At 44.1% G+C, this 16,172-nt stretch overlaps 1 protein-coding gene across 4 annotated transcripts; it reads left to right on the top strand.

Annotated features, from left to right (window-relative positions):
• Nucleotides 1-6,428: 6,428 nt before the first annotated feature.
• Nucleotides 6,429-14,457, top strand: LOC142818133 (uncharacterized). 4 transcript variants are annotated; one of them, XR_012895605.1, is made up of 3 exons: nucleotides 6,429-7,514; nucleotides 10,175-10,305; nucleotides 14,307-14,457. XR_012895605.1 is itself a non-coding variant. In XM_075896511.1 (2 exons), exons 1-2 carry the CDS (start codon nucleotides 6,863-6,865, stop codon nucleotides 14,357-14,359), a joined length of 645 nt encoding a protein of 214 aa, XP_075752626.1. In that variant the 5' UTR covers nucleotides 6,430-6,862; the 3' UTR covers nucleotides 14,360-14,457. The 4 variants fall into 4 exon arrangements, 3 of the variants coding, with proteins under 3 accessions (XP_075752626.1, XP_075752624.1, XP_075752625.1); XM_075896511.1 differs by lacking the exon at nucleotides 10,175-10,305 and having other exon boundaries at nucleotides 6,430-7,454; XM_075896509.1 differs by lacking the exon at nucleotides 10,175-10,305 and having other exon boundaries at nucleotides 6,430-7,514.
• The last annotated feature ends 1,715 nt before the right edge of the window (nucleotides 14,458-16,172 follow it).

The raw sequence follows: 16,172 nt of genomic DNA, 5'->3' as shown, positions 1-16,172 counted from the left end.
CTAGTTTTCCCGCTCGTGAGCAGCTGTACTTGGCCGCATGGGGGACGGGGAACGACGTCGTGGAGACGGTGACCTACGAGAAGATGAAGCTAGGCGAGTTGGTGGTGGCATAGACGGCGTTTCGTCGTGATAGGTACGCCTGATCTGGCCAGCAACAGGCGACGAGATATGGGGCGTCTGTACGCGAGTGCAATAACGTGCTACGTGGCCGGCGTAACCACAGGCAAAGCAAATGGGCTGGTTGTCGGGTGTGCGCCATCAGTTCGCCGGGGTAGTTCTTGTCCCTGACGCAAGAGCCGATGGACGGGACGGCGGCTGGAAAGGCTGCAGGGGGTGCTGGAGCTGAGTCTGAGAGGTCACGTCAACATACGTAGCCGGCATACCCGCTGCAAAGGACGGAGGTCGTGCGGCAGCTTCGGCGTAAGTGGGGCGGGCGCTTAAACGACTGGAGGTGGCCTGGCGACCACTTGGGCGTAACTTGGGGGCGCTGGGGCCAGAAGCTGTTGTGGGTGGTACGCAGGCATGACCTCCGCTATTTCCTGCTCAATCACTCGGCGGATGGGTGGAAGAATGGTAGTGGCCGATTGTTGAGCAGCCGGTGGGTGGGCAAAGGGCAGGAGAGAGAACTGCCGCGCGATTTCCTCACGTATGAAGGACTTGAGGTGTGTCAGCAGTGCCACCTGCATTTGATGATTGAAATGCAGGTGGCAATTATATATCTATAGTGTACTCTATGTAAATTACAAAGTTATATTAATCTGTATGCATGTATTATGAAGGTAATCTATATGTACTGAGCTATTTATATTTAGTACATCCGTTGGTGTATATTTTCTTTTGTGTATGGTTTGTACGCAAGACGTGGTTATTTGTAGTGGGCTCACATTTTCCTTCGGGTCCTGTACTAAGTGATTTATCTGTTCAGCACATATATTTTTTTCCTTCTCTTATTGTTGTTATTGTTGTTGTCTGTTTATGCACTGAGAACACCGTTGTACGCTGGTGACGAAACGGGGGCCCGCAGCTTCGTCAAGCTATCCTTGCGATGGCTTTTTCTGCCGGCCTCCGGCATTGTGTACTATATACATGATGCCAATAAAGTTCACTGTTTACTGTTCACTGTTGACTGATCACAGCTCGCCTCCAAGCCAGCAAGCCCTGCATCTAGTGGTGTGGAGCGACGGGTCATTGAACGCTGCCGGCTGAGCTCCTCGTAGCTCTGGCACAGCGTGATGACCTCAGCCACTGTGCCTGGATTTTTGGCAAGCAGCATCGTGAAGGCATCATCGTCAATATATAGGTCACCAAAAATATTTTTCTCTACAAACCATTTTTGCAATAGACTGCTTTCAATGGAGTAAATCAGCCCGACGTTTTTCGAACACACCTGAGATAGTCACCAAAATGCCTTGGACGTTTGGCGTGAAATGACCGATCAAACTTTACGTCGATACCTATCACTTTTCGTCTCCACTGTCTCTTTCCAAGTTCGCGTTCTTCCTTTCTTGACATTCGACTTCACAGTAATTTAACAAATCCGCATCATATTAGTTCTACAGAAGAAAAAAGCTTGTGGTAGAAGAAAAAAGCTTGTGGTATACGCATCTCTAATAAAACTTGGGCGTGCGCTTACGCCCCATCTCACTGTTTTGAATCAATCATTTCAGCGTTCTCATTTCACTTACGGTATTACCACGTGGTTGCGACGTCAAAGAAGGTGGTACGTGGGTTGCTCAAGACGACACTTTTTCTTGAGTGAACATGTGCCTAGGAAAGTGCAAAGTACTAGAAAATCATGATTTACGTAGATAGCGGTAATCAGAGCATTGGTCATCGGTAATATGATCTGCGTGAAGGTACGTCGCCATTTATGCACGTGGTATCGAACATCATCCATATCGTAGGTGTCTCAAGGTTATCAGAAGATTCTAAAATAATCTAGAGTTTTCGCAGACAGCCAAGCGTGCTTTGCGCAAGGCAATTGATTAATATGTGGTATTTAACGTTTCAAAACCACCGCATGATTATGAGAGATGCCGTAGTTGAGGACTCCAGAAATTTTGACAACCTGGGGTTCTTTAACATGCACCCAAATCTCAGTCAGCACATGGGTCTACAGCATTTTTGCCTCTATCGAAAATAAAGCCGCCGCAAGCGGGATTTGATCCCGCGACCTGAGGGTCAGCAGCCGAGTACCTTAGCTACTGAACCAGTTCGATGGTGCCTTTGCGCAAGACACTGACATAAAAAATACAAGCGAGCGTGGCAGTATAATGATGCTGCGATGAAATTTCAGCAGATGCAACATGTTTCACTGTGGATGCCACTTTCATACAAAACCGTCAGCGGGTAGCCATGCGTTGCAAGGTAGATTGACGTCTTTGGGTATTTTGAGCAGGCTAAATTTTTACCTAAAACATACGGCGTGACGACAGCACTCACGTTGACTGTTAATTTTACCGAAATGAAGTGCACGCTACGGTTGCATGATATGCATATCATTAAGAAGCTGTAGTGTATTCCTCAATGGTCTAGATCCTCAATGGTCAAGCAACCCTTCCCTATCACGTGCTGGGTGAAAGGAATAAATACATGTAATGTTTACAGCCAGCCTATAGACCACAACAACTGACGGTGTGGGCCGACATCACTCCTGCAAGTCTATTTAGTGTTGTATCCGTTACAGTAAAAAGTAATTAAACACCTCACTCGTTACTCTAAAAAAAGGAACGTTTTACGGCTCCACGTTATATATATACATAAAAAGGTAATGCATTACCATTACCCGAACCGCAAAAAAACATAAAGAATGTTACCTCTGCCATAACTCCGGAATCATCAGTGTTAATCAATGTGTCTTTGCTGCAGAAACCTACAGTGAGAATTTTTAAATATCAAACTTATGTTTCACACACACTAACCCAAACAAGGATTATACTCAAAATGTTCAATTAACGAGAATTAATTGTACAAATGTACTGAACCTTAGCAATGTTATATAAAAGCTTAATGATGCCTGCACATGTGATGGCTTTGGACTCTGCAGTGACACAGGATGAAAAATTTTTTTTTCATTGAAGCATTATACACAAACTCAAGTTCAATAATCCACGGTATTCACAAAGAAATTATCACTGAACTCTCAAGAAATTTACAACAATCGGCCTTTGATTCTTCAGCACCTTCAATAAAGCTTGTCGAAATCAGCACTGTTGGTCCTAGCCACCGAAATGGCCCACCGCGTGCCACTAGGCAATCGCGGAGGCCTACATTGGTGAATATTTATTAGGGAGAGGGGGGATTAGGGATGTCGTGGGGAAAAGGGGGGACACTTGCATATTTGTGACACCAGATTTGCCTTGCAGAGGCGTCAGTCTAGAAAAATCACGTTTTGCAACACACATCTTGCAACAGCAGCCTTTTTTTAATATGTTGCAGGTTTTATTTTTGTTTATATAAGAATTTAAATAATGCCTAGACATCAAGTATACAAACGAACATAGGTTCCCAGCACTCGTATTTGCATTCTTCTATTGAGTCTTTTCCGGAACCAGTCGAGAGAGGCAGTTGCTATTTCAATTGTCTCACACATCTTATGGGTATTGAGCACGTGTACACGCTACAAAAAAGCATTGAAAAGTTGAATGTTTTATGCGTACTTATCAAACATTTTCATTTGTGACGTTTTTTAATAGAAATTTTAATGGGGCCCACTTGCAAGGGGTGTCCCCCTCTCCTGACCAAACACAAAGGGGTCGGGGAGTCAACGTTCTCTGCAGGCGTGGTCAACGGGCGTCGAGCTCATGACCAGTATGGGCTGTGTATCTGAGCAAATATTGCATTAGCTCTCATCTGCACATATGACCATCGACAGTTTTTGTCTTGGGGGGATGCAAACCCTTCTTTCAACTTGCATCATGACTGAGGGAGCGGGTCGTGTTGGTGTCGCTAGAGTGGGTAGTAAGTGCTGGTGCAGGTTGATGGGGTCAAGTGTCCTTTTTGCACCACCCGCCTCGCCCACGCCCATGTCTACACTTCATTCATTGAACACCGCGCTGAGAACTAGTTGAATAAATGCGCAGATTTGTTTCCTTCCGCATTCTATACCGCTGCATAAAAGATTCTCACATTGTGAAAAGTAGGTATTTTGATTCTTTTGAAGGAAAGTTACATTCAAGGCATGACAGATACTCAAAAAAGCGGTTTCATGCAATCGCAATAATAAAACTCAAAGCAGAGGTGCTTCTTTTTTTGTGCAGCGTACAATGTAAAAGTAAGATCCGATTAGGAAAAAGCGAACTGAGTGACATGCGTCACTCCTTGCTCATTATTCAATGAAAGAAGGTTTCATGAAGTATGACGTAGCTAATAACAGCAACAAACTGCTACATCTTAAATTAAAAAACAAACAAAGCAAAGTGCTGCGCATTCACGAAAGAACATGGACATTGATTGAAATACGCTTCTTTTATGAAAGCGAAAAATAAAAACTATTTTACAAAACGCTTTGCATTCATCGTGATGTCGACACATTTGTGTAGTGGCATTTATGCTATCTGGATGAAAATCCCTGACCTTTAATTATTTCAGTAACCCGTGGCAGAAGAGCGTTTTGAATTTTCAGTTTAGGTTTCTGCGCCGCCGGTGCTGCCACCGCCTACGAAAATTCGCCGCACACCGTGCGCCGCCGCCGACAACGCCGACAGCGGCGTGCGCCGACAACGCCACTGCCGCCGACTCTGGACGACCCCCACGGCGCTGCTGGTCGAAACAATGTTTCTGGACTAGGTAAGCTGCAAAAATGAGCGATGTTGCGCGGCGCCGCCACTGCCAGCTGCATACTCGCTCACAGAACACCTAGCTTGCTCGTGTCACTCCCGTAACCTCCATCGCTGTGCATGTTGCAGTGTGTCGATATCTGTGGAGGCTTCTTTCTGCGTTAAAACTTTTGTGCTTCAGAGCACCCTGTTCTGCTTTGTATGTGTTGCGTGTTTTCATCATGCCCGGATGTGGCGTTCTCGGCTGTAGAGTAGCTGCAGGAAATAAGAGACACCACGACATTTCTTTTGTGTCCACGTGTACCTGAGCAGCGAGAGGTATGAGACCACGCTATTCCTCGTGCAGATAAGAAACTGCCTCAGCACTTCACGTGTGTGTGATATGCACTTTCATGAGAAGGACATCCTGAAGACTTTCACTCACGTCATATGGTAAGAAGGTACAAATCGCAAGAGAAAAGTGGGACCACGTCGGAGGATGCGTTCCACGAATATTCCCGAATGCGCCCGGTTACCTTTGTCGCGGGGCCCGCGACAAAGAAGCGAAAGCTGCCCGATAGGAGTGGGGTATTTTCCAGAATATCATCGCCGAAAAAGAATAGACTATCTTCGAGCACTGAGCTCGAATACAGTGAAACAAGTCTCGACATGCCGTCAACTAGTGGCGTCATTTCGCTTCAAGACATAGAAAACGTTATTTTGCATGCTGGCGGAAAGTTGTTGAGAACGGCGAGACAAGACGTCTTGTGGTGTTTCTACGGCTCAAAGAAAAAAAGAGCGCTATTTGTGGAGAAATGCGTTGTCGTCGCAGAAGACATGACAGTCACCATTAGCAGCCGTCACCATCACTTAGCCAAGTCGCCTGGTAATGCAGATACCATCACCCAATGGGCCGAACTTCTGGAGGACATAGAAAAGCTGCAAGTGTGTTCATGTTGTCCCAATTGATTGACATGTGGGGTTTAACGCCCCAAAACCACCATATGATTATGAGAGACGCCGTAGTGGAGAGCTCCGGAAATTTTGACCACCTGGGGTTCTTCAACGTGCACCCAAATCTGAGCACACGGGCCTACAGCATTTCCACCTCCATCGGAAATGCAGCCGCTGCAGACGGGATACGATCCCACGACCTGCGGGTCAGCAGCCGAGTACCTTAGCCACTAGACCACCGAGGTGGGGCATGTTGTCCCAATGCGCCAGCAGGCAGACTCGTGAGTACTTACTACGAAGTGCTCACCGATACCCCGAAATGCGGTCTCTGCTCGAAGCTTTGGCTGCAGCTGTGTTAACAGGTTTCATTAGAGGAACTCCCGAAGAAGCAGAGGGAAGACATGCTCAAGAAAATGGCCGCACGCGTAGCTTTTTGACGGTCTAAGTTGCTAAAGAATGTGACTGACATGAAAAAAAAAAGCTGACTACATAACCAGACAAAAGCCACAAGATGGCGCCACATTGTTGTACGTTATTTTCAAACCCGAAAAACACAACTACAAAAGAGGATGCCAGACATTGTAATTGGGTTTTTCGCGTCTAAAGATCTATGGCAATGGCTGCTGCGCCGCGCAGCGCTCCAGCCATCCCCACACAGAACTGGCTGCTGCGCCGCACGAAAGTGACGTGACAAAAATTGTCCTGACATACGTCGTTTCCGATTTAGCGCGTTGTTCGAATTTACCGAATCGGAACGTGGCTCAGCTGGCCAGCAGACGCTCACTTGCTGCTGCTGCTGCTGGAGTACGGCTGGTTGCTGCTTCTGCGAGCTGTCTACAGGCCTTGTTCTGCTACATATTCGCAAGCCTCGAACATCATCTTCATCTAAGCTCAACCGCTTATTTTCACTGCTATTTTATATTTACTAACGTTGTTTATATCCATCCCAATACGTATTTTTGTGATTTTTCGCGTATAGGCTGATTTAGCAGTATCTGTGCGTGGCCCTTTCTTTGGTCATCCGTGTTAACGTGCTTCGTATCTGTGTCGTAGTGCATTTGCGTAGTTGACAGCCGTGTTTTAGACTAAATATTCACTTTCTTGTTTCTTTTTTTTTCATGGTGTAATTCTGAATTGAAAGTGTGCGCAACATGACGCGTGTGTTAGTAGCGGGCGATTCAATGGTGAAATACGTCGACCAGTATTTCCCATCGCGCCGTGGCTTGTCTGTTAGCGTTGCCGCACACAGAGGAATAAGGATTGAGCACTTGCTCTCAATGATTGCTGACAAGCTGGCCAGTTTTGATGTTGTCATTGTACATGTTGGCACGAACAACACTGTTGACAGTGTCAACATGTGCATGGACAAATATCGCCAGCTCGCTCAGGGAATCATCGAAAGCAATCCCACGTTGCATGTAGCTTTTTCTGCCATTCTTCCTCGGGGGCAGAATCGGTACCGCCAAGGGGAAGAACAGTTGTGTGATGTTTGTCATTTGAATGACCACTACAGGAATGTGAATGCCGCACTCGCACAGCTTTGCCTGGAGAGGGGCTTCACTATCCTGGATAGTCTTGTGGACAGCTGGCCTGGATTCCTGAGCAGGGATGGTGTCCACCCCAGCCGGCTTGGCAACAAGGTGCTGGCAGACTTCCTGTACCGTGAGGCCTGTGCCTTGTCCACCCAACTAGAGAGGAGACACATCCAACAGTCCTACAAGGAGTCCAAGGCATCTGCATGGAGTGGGTGGGCTCGGCAGGAGCACTTTTCCATCAACTTGGAAGTCGATTTTCCAGCACTTGGTATGCATGCAGTTCAATATTCTCCAGCAGTAGGTGGACCTTCCGCTGCACCAGCTCCTGTCTGGAAAACCAGCAGTGCTCTCATGCAGAGACACGACACTGACCAACTGGCCAGTACCATTCATGGTATTGGCTTTACGCTCGTTGGCGGTGTCCGCGTTCGCTGCAAGGGAAGCAAGCCTTGGTGGACCTGGGACAGCCTGCCTTCCCCCATTTTCCATGGCACAAGTGTACCATGCAAGGGAAACACTGGGGAGAGGCCTATTCAGCCAATGATCCCTAGTCGAGGTGCAAGCACCACTTGTGACAGGAAAATAAGGAGAGCCTCACAGGAGCATGAGAGTGCTCTTGTGCGCTCTTCTGTGGGGGAAGAGGAGGCCAGTGCTGGAAAAGCAGCTGTGCCACAGGCTGTCGGCCAGTGTGGCGACAGTGAGTGGAAACTGGTGCAGTCAAAGAAGAGCCGGCGGAAGGCTGCGGCACTGCACAAGCAAGAACAGAGCTCTAAACTGTGTGCAGACAGTGAAGGCAAAGTTCTTGCTGTGACAGCTGCCAAGTCCATCAGGTCCACTTCACCTATGACAGCAGTTGTGAGCCAGAAACAGATTCAGTCTGCTTCTTCCGCTGTCTGTGGTAGAAAGCCTGAAGGACGAGCCAGTGTCTCGCACAACGTCATTCGTGATAGTTTTAAAAAGGTGCAGCGTGTTCCTAGCAAGCAGTTGAAAGACTGCTCAGTTAGTTCCGCGACTCACTGTGAATCTGTCACGAATGACGCTGTGAACGAGGTTTCTGTCTGCAAAAGCCATCTACCAGCACTGACTCGGGATTGCATGCGAATTGAGCGCGATCCTGGCACAGAGGCTGGTGACCCTATGGAAGCTGGGTGCACTGCAGCTGTGCAGTACAAGTATTGTGAGGCTGCTTTGACATCCAGAAGCAGGCCTGTCAGCCTTGGTGCCCAGGCTATTTGTGTAAACACTGGTGCCAACCCAACCGTCCTCAATAACCCAGTAAATACACTATATGGTGGGGGTAGCAAAGTTTATTTAAATGCAACATTTGATAACTTTCCTTCTTTTAAGAAAAGCTTTGATGAGTGGTGCAGGGAGGGCAGGCATGTAGTCATGATAAATAAGAGTAATAAAAGTCCATTCACATCAGAAGATAAGGACTTCGAGTATATTAGGATTAAATATAGCTGCATTCACGGTCGCACAATAAAGCCCAGGGGGATAGGAAAGCGACCAAAGCAAGCTTACAATGGTACTGGCTGTGAAATGACAGTATCGGTAAGCCTATGTAAATCGCCTACTCTGCACTACAAGATAACTAAACTACAAGCTAAGCATAACCATCCCACAGAATATTATGATTTGTATCCTCAGAAGAGGCTCCTGAGTTGTGGAGAAAAAGAAGAATTCTTTGACTTAGCTAAATGTAATATTGGCGCAAAGGATTTTAAAAACTTGGTCGAGCAAAAAACTGGTAAGAAGTTAACTACAAAGGACATTAATAATTACAAGCAACGATTTTCTATTCCTATCCGCAATGAGCAGGCTCATGGTGAAATGGTTTTAGAGAAGGTAGAGACCTTGCTAAAAAATAATCCAAACTGGGTTATTCACTACGAAATGAATCAAAATAATAACCTGCAATTCATACTTCTTCAAACAACGCACATGCGTGAGATTTTGGAAAAGTATCCAGAGATTCTATTTATTGATGGAACGTATAAAGTGAATATTGAGGGTTATATTCTTTACTCTATATTAGTTCAAGATGGTCGTGGTCGTGGGAGACCTGTGTGTTATGCCTTCTTACGAAATGAGACGACTGAAATTGTTGAGCCCATGTTCACAAAGTTTGTAGATTTCAACCCATTTGTTGTGTCTGCTTGCAAAGTAGTGATGATTGATAAAGATCTCAATGAACTGCGCATTTTAACCAATATTCTTCCTAATTCTAACATACTTTTGTGTACGTGGCTTGTGTTGCATTGTTTCCAGCAAAAGGTTAATGAAAAAGCTAGACAGCAACGTGATCAGTTGGTTCCTCTCTTAAAAAGCTTAGTTTATTCCCCCACTGAGCAAGACTACTTCGATAAGCTTGCTAACCTCCAAGCTATGACTTGCACAGATTTCATTTCTTACTATATGCATAACTGGCACTTGTGTAAGGAAATGTGGGTACATGCATATCGGCAAGCCCTTCCTACATTTGGTAATAACACTAATAATCGCATTGAGTGCCACAATCAAAAGATTAAAAATTATCTCTCTTCAAGCATGCATTTGGTTCAAGCAATAGAAGCATTGGTAGGTTACATTGATAATGATTCTTTATCTCTACAGTTCTCTAAGCTTAAAGAAATGAAGCTGAACCTAAACATAAATGATTTCAATGACCCATTTCAGCTAGAATTGTCCCGTAATTGCACTTCTGAGGCTACAAGTAAAGTACTAGAGCAGTATGAGAAGTTTAAAAATGTAAGTTATCAAGTCACTTCCACTCCTAATTCTTATGTTGTAGTTTCACCAAGATCACAGTACAGTGTTTCATTGTGCTTGGCTTCTTGCACATGTGCTTTTTATAACCAGTACACTCTGCCTTGTGCACATATTTTAGCAGTGCGTGACTTAACTAAGCAAGATCTTTTCGACAAGGCTTGCATACCAGACAGGTGGTGCAAGGATCATTTCCTGAGTGACAGCTGCACAACCACTAGTGCCACACCAGTGGTAACAAGCAGCATTCAGTCACCACCCTGTGTGAAGCTTGACACTGCACAAGAGAAGTATACTTATGCTTATAAGAGTCTTTGCGAAATGTCAAAAACCGTGGCTAACGTATTATCTAATTGTGGTGAGAAGGAGTTAATGGAAAAACTTTCGTCCTGCGAGGCTTTCTTCAGAAATTTAACCACATTTCCTCGTAACCAAACTTCAGCAGCCATAAAGGCTGCACCAGCTCAGTTAGCACAAACTACTGCCACAAGTTATCTTGGGCATTCTAACAGTACAAAACTTGTGGTACCTTTGGTTAAAGCAAGAAGGGGGCGGCCAAAAAAAGTGAGAGCTGTCAAGCGTAAATTTTTCCCAAATCAAGTAAAAAAGGTAGGCCTTGCAACTGTTAAAGTAGACATGCTAAATGTCTACAAACGGTATTCTCTTTCAGATGCAGATTTAAATGTTCTGGTACAGGGCACCTCCATATCAGATAGCGTAATCAATGTCGCACAGTATTTAATTCAGAAAAAGTATCCTACTTGTGTCGGCTTTCAAGATGTCTTACTGGGCCGATGTTTACAATTCACTCAAATCAAAGGCCCTTTCGTTCAAATCTTGCATGTTCAGAACCCCAATCATTGGCTTACAGTAACAAATGTTGGTGCGGACAAAAACACAGTCTTCATATATGATTCAATTGATCAAGATACCCCTCCTGACGCTGTTAGGCAAATCTGTCATATTCTAAAATTACAATCGCCAACATTAACCATTCAAACAATGAAGGCACAAAACCAGTGCAACACACTTGACTGTGGCTTGTTTGCAATTGCCAACATGTATTATATAGCGTCAGGCAGAAAACCAGAAACTTTGAACGTTAACCAAGTTATGCTACGCAAACATTTGCTGCAATGCATACAGAATGGTATGATCGAAGACTTTCCCCTCATAAACTCCATGGCTGCTCGCGTACAGCCAAGAGATAGTATTTACAAGTTACATTGTGTCTGCCAGCAACCACAATATAGTGGGGTAGTATTGGACATTACTTGTGCAGGTTGTTCAAGAGGATTTCACGGAGCTTGTCTCGGCTCTTTAGCAGCTAACTTGGACAAAAAAGTATTCGTCTGTTCTCAGTCATGTTTGCTGGTTGCCAAGGAAAAGATACATTCTTCTAAATAATAATAGCATTCCATTTTGGTGTAGACATATGGCAAAATTTCTAAGCATTCTTCATGTCTCCTCGTCTAATTTTTGCTTTTCTTTAAAGGGCCACTCACCGGGTTTGGCGATTTTGAGCTGACAAGTGCAATGCGTACATCGGGAGTTTATGGTCACGTCTGCCAAACATTGCAACTCTATGCGACGTGGAAATGGGTCAAATTTCAAAACGAACGCTTCTCCCCCTTTTTTTTTTGGGTCGCGCCCCCAGAGAAGGAGGTTATGATGTGCAAGTATGAATCGCCCTACATACACAGCAGTGCAGTGACGTTGGTCCTATATGTATACGACTGTGCTCTGACGCTGCCAACAGTGGCACGTGACATGACGGAAATTATTTAACGTGACATGCGTAGTTAATGTAATTTGTTGCTTGAAGAGATTAATAAAACTTGGGATACATATTGAGACGCAATAGAAGAATGCGTTTGTCTTTTGCATTTTTTCCCCGTGAATTCCAACGAGATGCCGAGCTAATGTGCTGGCGTTTCGCATGCGTTTGTGTCTCCGCGGTTACTGCATCAAGCAGACTCCTGTCCTGGAAAAGAAATTAATGGTCCTGCGCATTCGAGCACTCATTATGCTCATCTTTTCAACCGCATCAAAGCCAGCGTTTCCAAACAATGTCGCAAAAACAGGCAGTAGACACAAAACAATGCTGGTCAACAAAAAACACCGCTCGCGCGCTCGAGGGTTGGGCTTGTTTGAGCACGTCATGTGCACGTGACCTCTTGGTTGGATGCTGGAGAGGGTAGGAAAGAGATTTGGCTTGTGAAGGCTACACGGGGGAGTGGCAAGGGTTTTGAGCTTGCCTCCTTTCATCCTTGTTTCCTGCTGTTAAAAAAAGAAGAAACTGTTTTCTCAGCTCGTAATGAACCGATTGAAAAACTGTTTATGGTATAATGCTCTCCGTTAGATACACAACTTCCACAGTTTGTTATGGGACCTGGTGAGTGGCCCTTTAGGGACTGACTTCAGGGATCGAAAGTATGAAGTTAGGCATGTTGGTAATGCATAACGGATCACATAGCACGAAAATTTGACCCAGGACAAGAGAAGGAACAAACACGAGTGCTCACTTCCAAGAAGATTTATTTTGAAGAGCAAACACATATATACTCCTGAAATGTGAAAATCAGGCAAATCAATCAAGACGCCCACAACTGCCATGCGCAAATAAATATCTTGCATTTTCAAAAAAGACAATTTGACAAAGCCCGAGACATAGTGCTGATGCAGTTCAGCTCTAGTCTACAAATCCTCTTTGCCTCGATAATTTCTCTTGTCATTTTATTTGTTGTTTTTTCTTCCAGCAATAATGATGTCCCGCAAAATCATTTTGCAGCCACACGTGCTGCAATAAACACCCTTGTAACCTCAAGAATGGTCGCAATCGTTTCTTGGCCTTGCACTGTAGCAGGTGTGGCTCCAAACCACTTTTGTGTGACACCATTATCATTGGGAAAAAAAAAACTACAAGAGAAATTGTCGTGGCGAAAAAGATTTGTAGACTAGAGCTGAACTGCATCAGTACTTTCTCTCACTCTGTCTCTAGGGATTTGTCAAAACGAATTGTCTTTGCTGAGGATGTAAGGTTTTCGTGCATGGCAGTTGTGGGCTTTTTGAATGATTTGTCTATTTTTCGCATTTCAAGAGTATATATGTTTGCTCTTCAAGATAAATCTTGTTGGAGGTGAGCACTCGTCTTTGTTCCTTCTCTTGTTCTGGGTCAAATTTTCACATTATGTGATGAGTTAACTTTCTGCATGCACCACCTTATTTTTTTTCCTTGTTGTAAGCTAGTGGTGGAGCGTTAACTAGAAGTACATAAAAACATTGCCAAATGTATGTTACCCCAACGAACCAAATTCCTTTGTTGAGGCAATCCTTTCTGTGGCATTCCTTCTTTATTGACTTCTCATCACGTCAAACCTCACACCTGTCTCTTTCATAAAAGTTCTAGAACTAGTTCTTGCTTTGTTTTGTTTTTTTTTGCCAAAAGTAGAAAACTTCCCTTTGTTGTTGAGCAAATTTTCCTGAACTAAAATATATTCATATCTAATGCACAGAATAAAAAATAAAAAACAAGAAAATTTATAGGCTGATCACTAAATGTCAATTGAATAAGGATTTCGGAAATACTACCATGAATGGCACACAGCAAATACTCATGCATGCAGCCTTTTACCATGTGCAGCTGTAAACTGCAAACAAAAAGTATCAGATATTGTATATGATTTGCTTTTTTTTCTCTTCAGCAACAGTAACTTGCCCTTTAAGAGAAAAATATGAATATAAAATTTTCAAAAATAGTCATTTTTGAAAACCTGTCAATATATCAAAATGGTTTAGTTGATTCATGATTATGCAAGCAGTTCTTGCATGCCTGTGGCACTGGGATTGTTAATGTAGGCAGGCTGAGTTTGTAATGCTCTAAAGCCTCAGCATTTTAGTGTTATATTACAATATAACATTCAAATATTTTATGAATGCAACTATGAAATTTGCTCACAATGAGTTTGCTACAAATTAAGCAACCAAAGTCTGTGTATATATTGCCCACATTAAGGTCACACTGCCACAAGTCTCTAGGCGGAGCCTGACCGCTACAGAGCGCGTTCTCGGGTGGCGGATAGAGAAAAGTCTTGCAATGAAGTGATGCTAAGCAGCTTCTAATAATAAACAAGACTGGCACTTGTGCCCGCGGACCAACAGGCAGAAAATACATATGACAACAGGAGTCTTTTCACTGCTGTGGTGGGCAAGTTGAAAGTTTCAGGTGCCATTTTTTAAACTCTTTGATTTATCTGTTGTTTTTTTCGTCTGTTTTCTTCATCTTGTACAGGTCCAGTACATTGTGGACTCACCCTGTTGTCAAGTCATCAGGAAGTTGGATGATGCTGTCTTCTTCTAGCTAAATTATGCAACTACTAAGAAGGGGATCAGAATTCTATTTTGTAGCAGTTATTTTACAAATAAATGTTGGTAAAATTTTTCTTGGTTGTAGTAGTGTCATTGTGTACTCACGGACCATAACATTACATAAAACAGGAATTCAAGTGCACAGCAAAAAAGTGCTGCTATGAGCACCTGTTATCAACATCAGCTGGTCATTCTTAATTTTGGTCTTTTATTTATCGCACATCGAGTAGCCGCAATTGCTTGGTTTACAGGCTGAGAAAAAAATTAGCTCCCTTTCTTACACGCCAAAGGTTGCTGGCAGTGAAACAGCGTTGTCAGCATTTTGATAGATACTTTGAAAATGAACGTGAAAACGACGGAGGGACAAGACAAAGGCGAAGTACTGAGTCTTTCTAATCTCGTGTCTCCGTCGTGTTCGTGGGCGTTTTCCAAAAATGCATAGTTTCCAACTCGACCTTACTGATATATTGTGAAAACTTTATGAAAACATGAATCCCCGAAGTTAAGTATAAAACTTTCACATAGAATGCATCACTTCTAGCGTCAACAGTTGAGCTATTACAAAACTTTGATAAGTCGCAAGGCACGTAAAAGCAAGTATGGTCAAGCTTCACTGCCTTGTGAAAGCACTGCGGTAAAGCCAGCGTGAGCAGAAGAGCATTACATCATACGAAATAAACGCATGCACAGGCCACTTGTGCATCAAACAAATATAAGCATTTGCGACTGCTCAGGCCAAGTATGCATCTTGGCACGTCCGTTTCAGGCAAACAAAAGGACAAATACCAAACTATGATCAAGCTTCACCGCATAGAAAAAGCACTGCGGTGAAGCCAGCGTGAGCAGAAGAGCATTACATGATACGAAATGAACGCATGCACAGGCCACTTGTGCATCAAACAAAAATAAGCATTTGCGACTGCTCAGGCCAAGTATGCATCTTGGCGAGTCCTTTTCAAACAGACAAAAAGACAATTACGAAAAGATGATTAAGCTTCACTGCATGGAAAAAGCAGTGTGGTAAAGCCAGCGTGAGCAGAAGAGCATTACATGATACGAAATGAACGCACGCACAGGCCACTTGTGCATCAAACAAATATAAGCATTTGCGACTGCTCAGGCCAAATATGCATCTTGGCACGTCCGTTTCAGGCAAACAAAAGGACAAATACCAAACTATGATCAAGCTTCACTGCATGGAAAAAGCACTGCGGTAAAGCCAGCGTGAGCAGAAGAGCATTACATGATACGAAATGAACGCATGCACAGGCCACTTGTGCATCAAACAAATATAAGCATTTGCGACTGCTCAGGCCAAGTATGCATCTTGGCACGTCCGTTTCAGGCAAACAAAAGGACAAATACTAAACTATGATCAAGCTTCACCGCATAGAAAAAGCACTGCGGTGAAGCCAGCGTGAGCAGAAGAGCATTACATGATACGAAATGAACGCATGCACAGGCCACTTGTGCATCAAACAAATATAAGCATTTGCGACTGCTCAGGCCAAATATGCATCTTGGCACGTCCGTTTCAGGCAAACAAAAGGACAAATACCAAACTATGATCAAGCTTCACCGCATGGAAAAAGCACTGCGGTAAAGCCAGCGTGAGCAGAAGAGCATTACATGATACGAAATGAACGCATGCACAGGCCACTTGTGCATCAAACAAAAATAAGCATTTGCGACTGCTCAGGCCAAGTATGCATCTTGGCGAGTCCTTTTCAAACAGACAAAAAGACAATTACCAAAAGCTTCACTGCATTGCGAAAGCGTTGCGGTAAAG

This window comes from Rhipicephalus microplus, chromosome 5 (assembly GCF_043290135.1).
Source record: "Rhipicephalus microplus isolate Deutch F79 chromosome 5, USDA_Rmic, whole genome shotgun sequence".
In the NCBI taxonomy this organism is placed as follows: Eukaryota; Metazoa; Arthropoda; class Arachnida; order Ixodida; family Ixodidae; genus Rhipicephalus; species Rhipicephalus microplus.
This window is presented reverse-complemented; position numbering and strand designations above follow the sequence as displayed.

Coding starts and splice junctions, on each gene's coding strand:
- LOC142818133 (XM_075896509.1), top strand. CDS start 6,863: ATGACGCGTGTGTTAGTAGCGGGCGATTCAATGGTGAAATACGTCGAC. Junction 7,515..14,306: donor AGTCGATTTTCCAGCACTTG/GTATGCATGCAG, acceptor CATCTTGTACAG/GTCCAGTACATTGTGGACTC.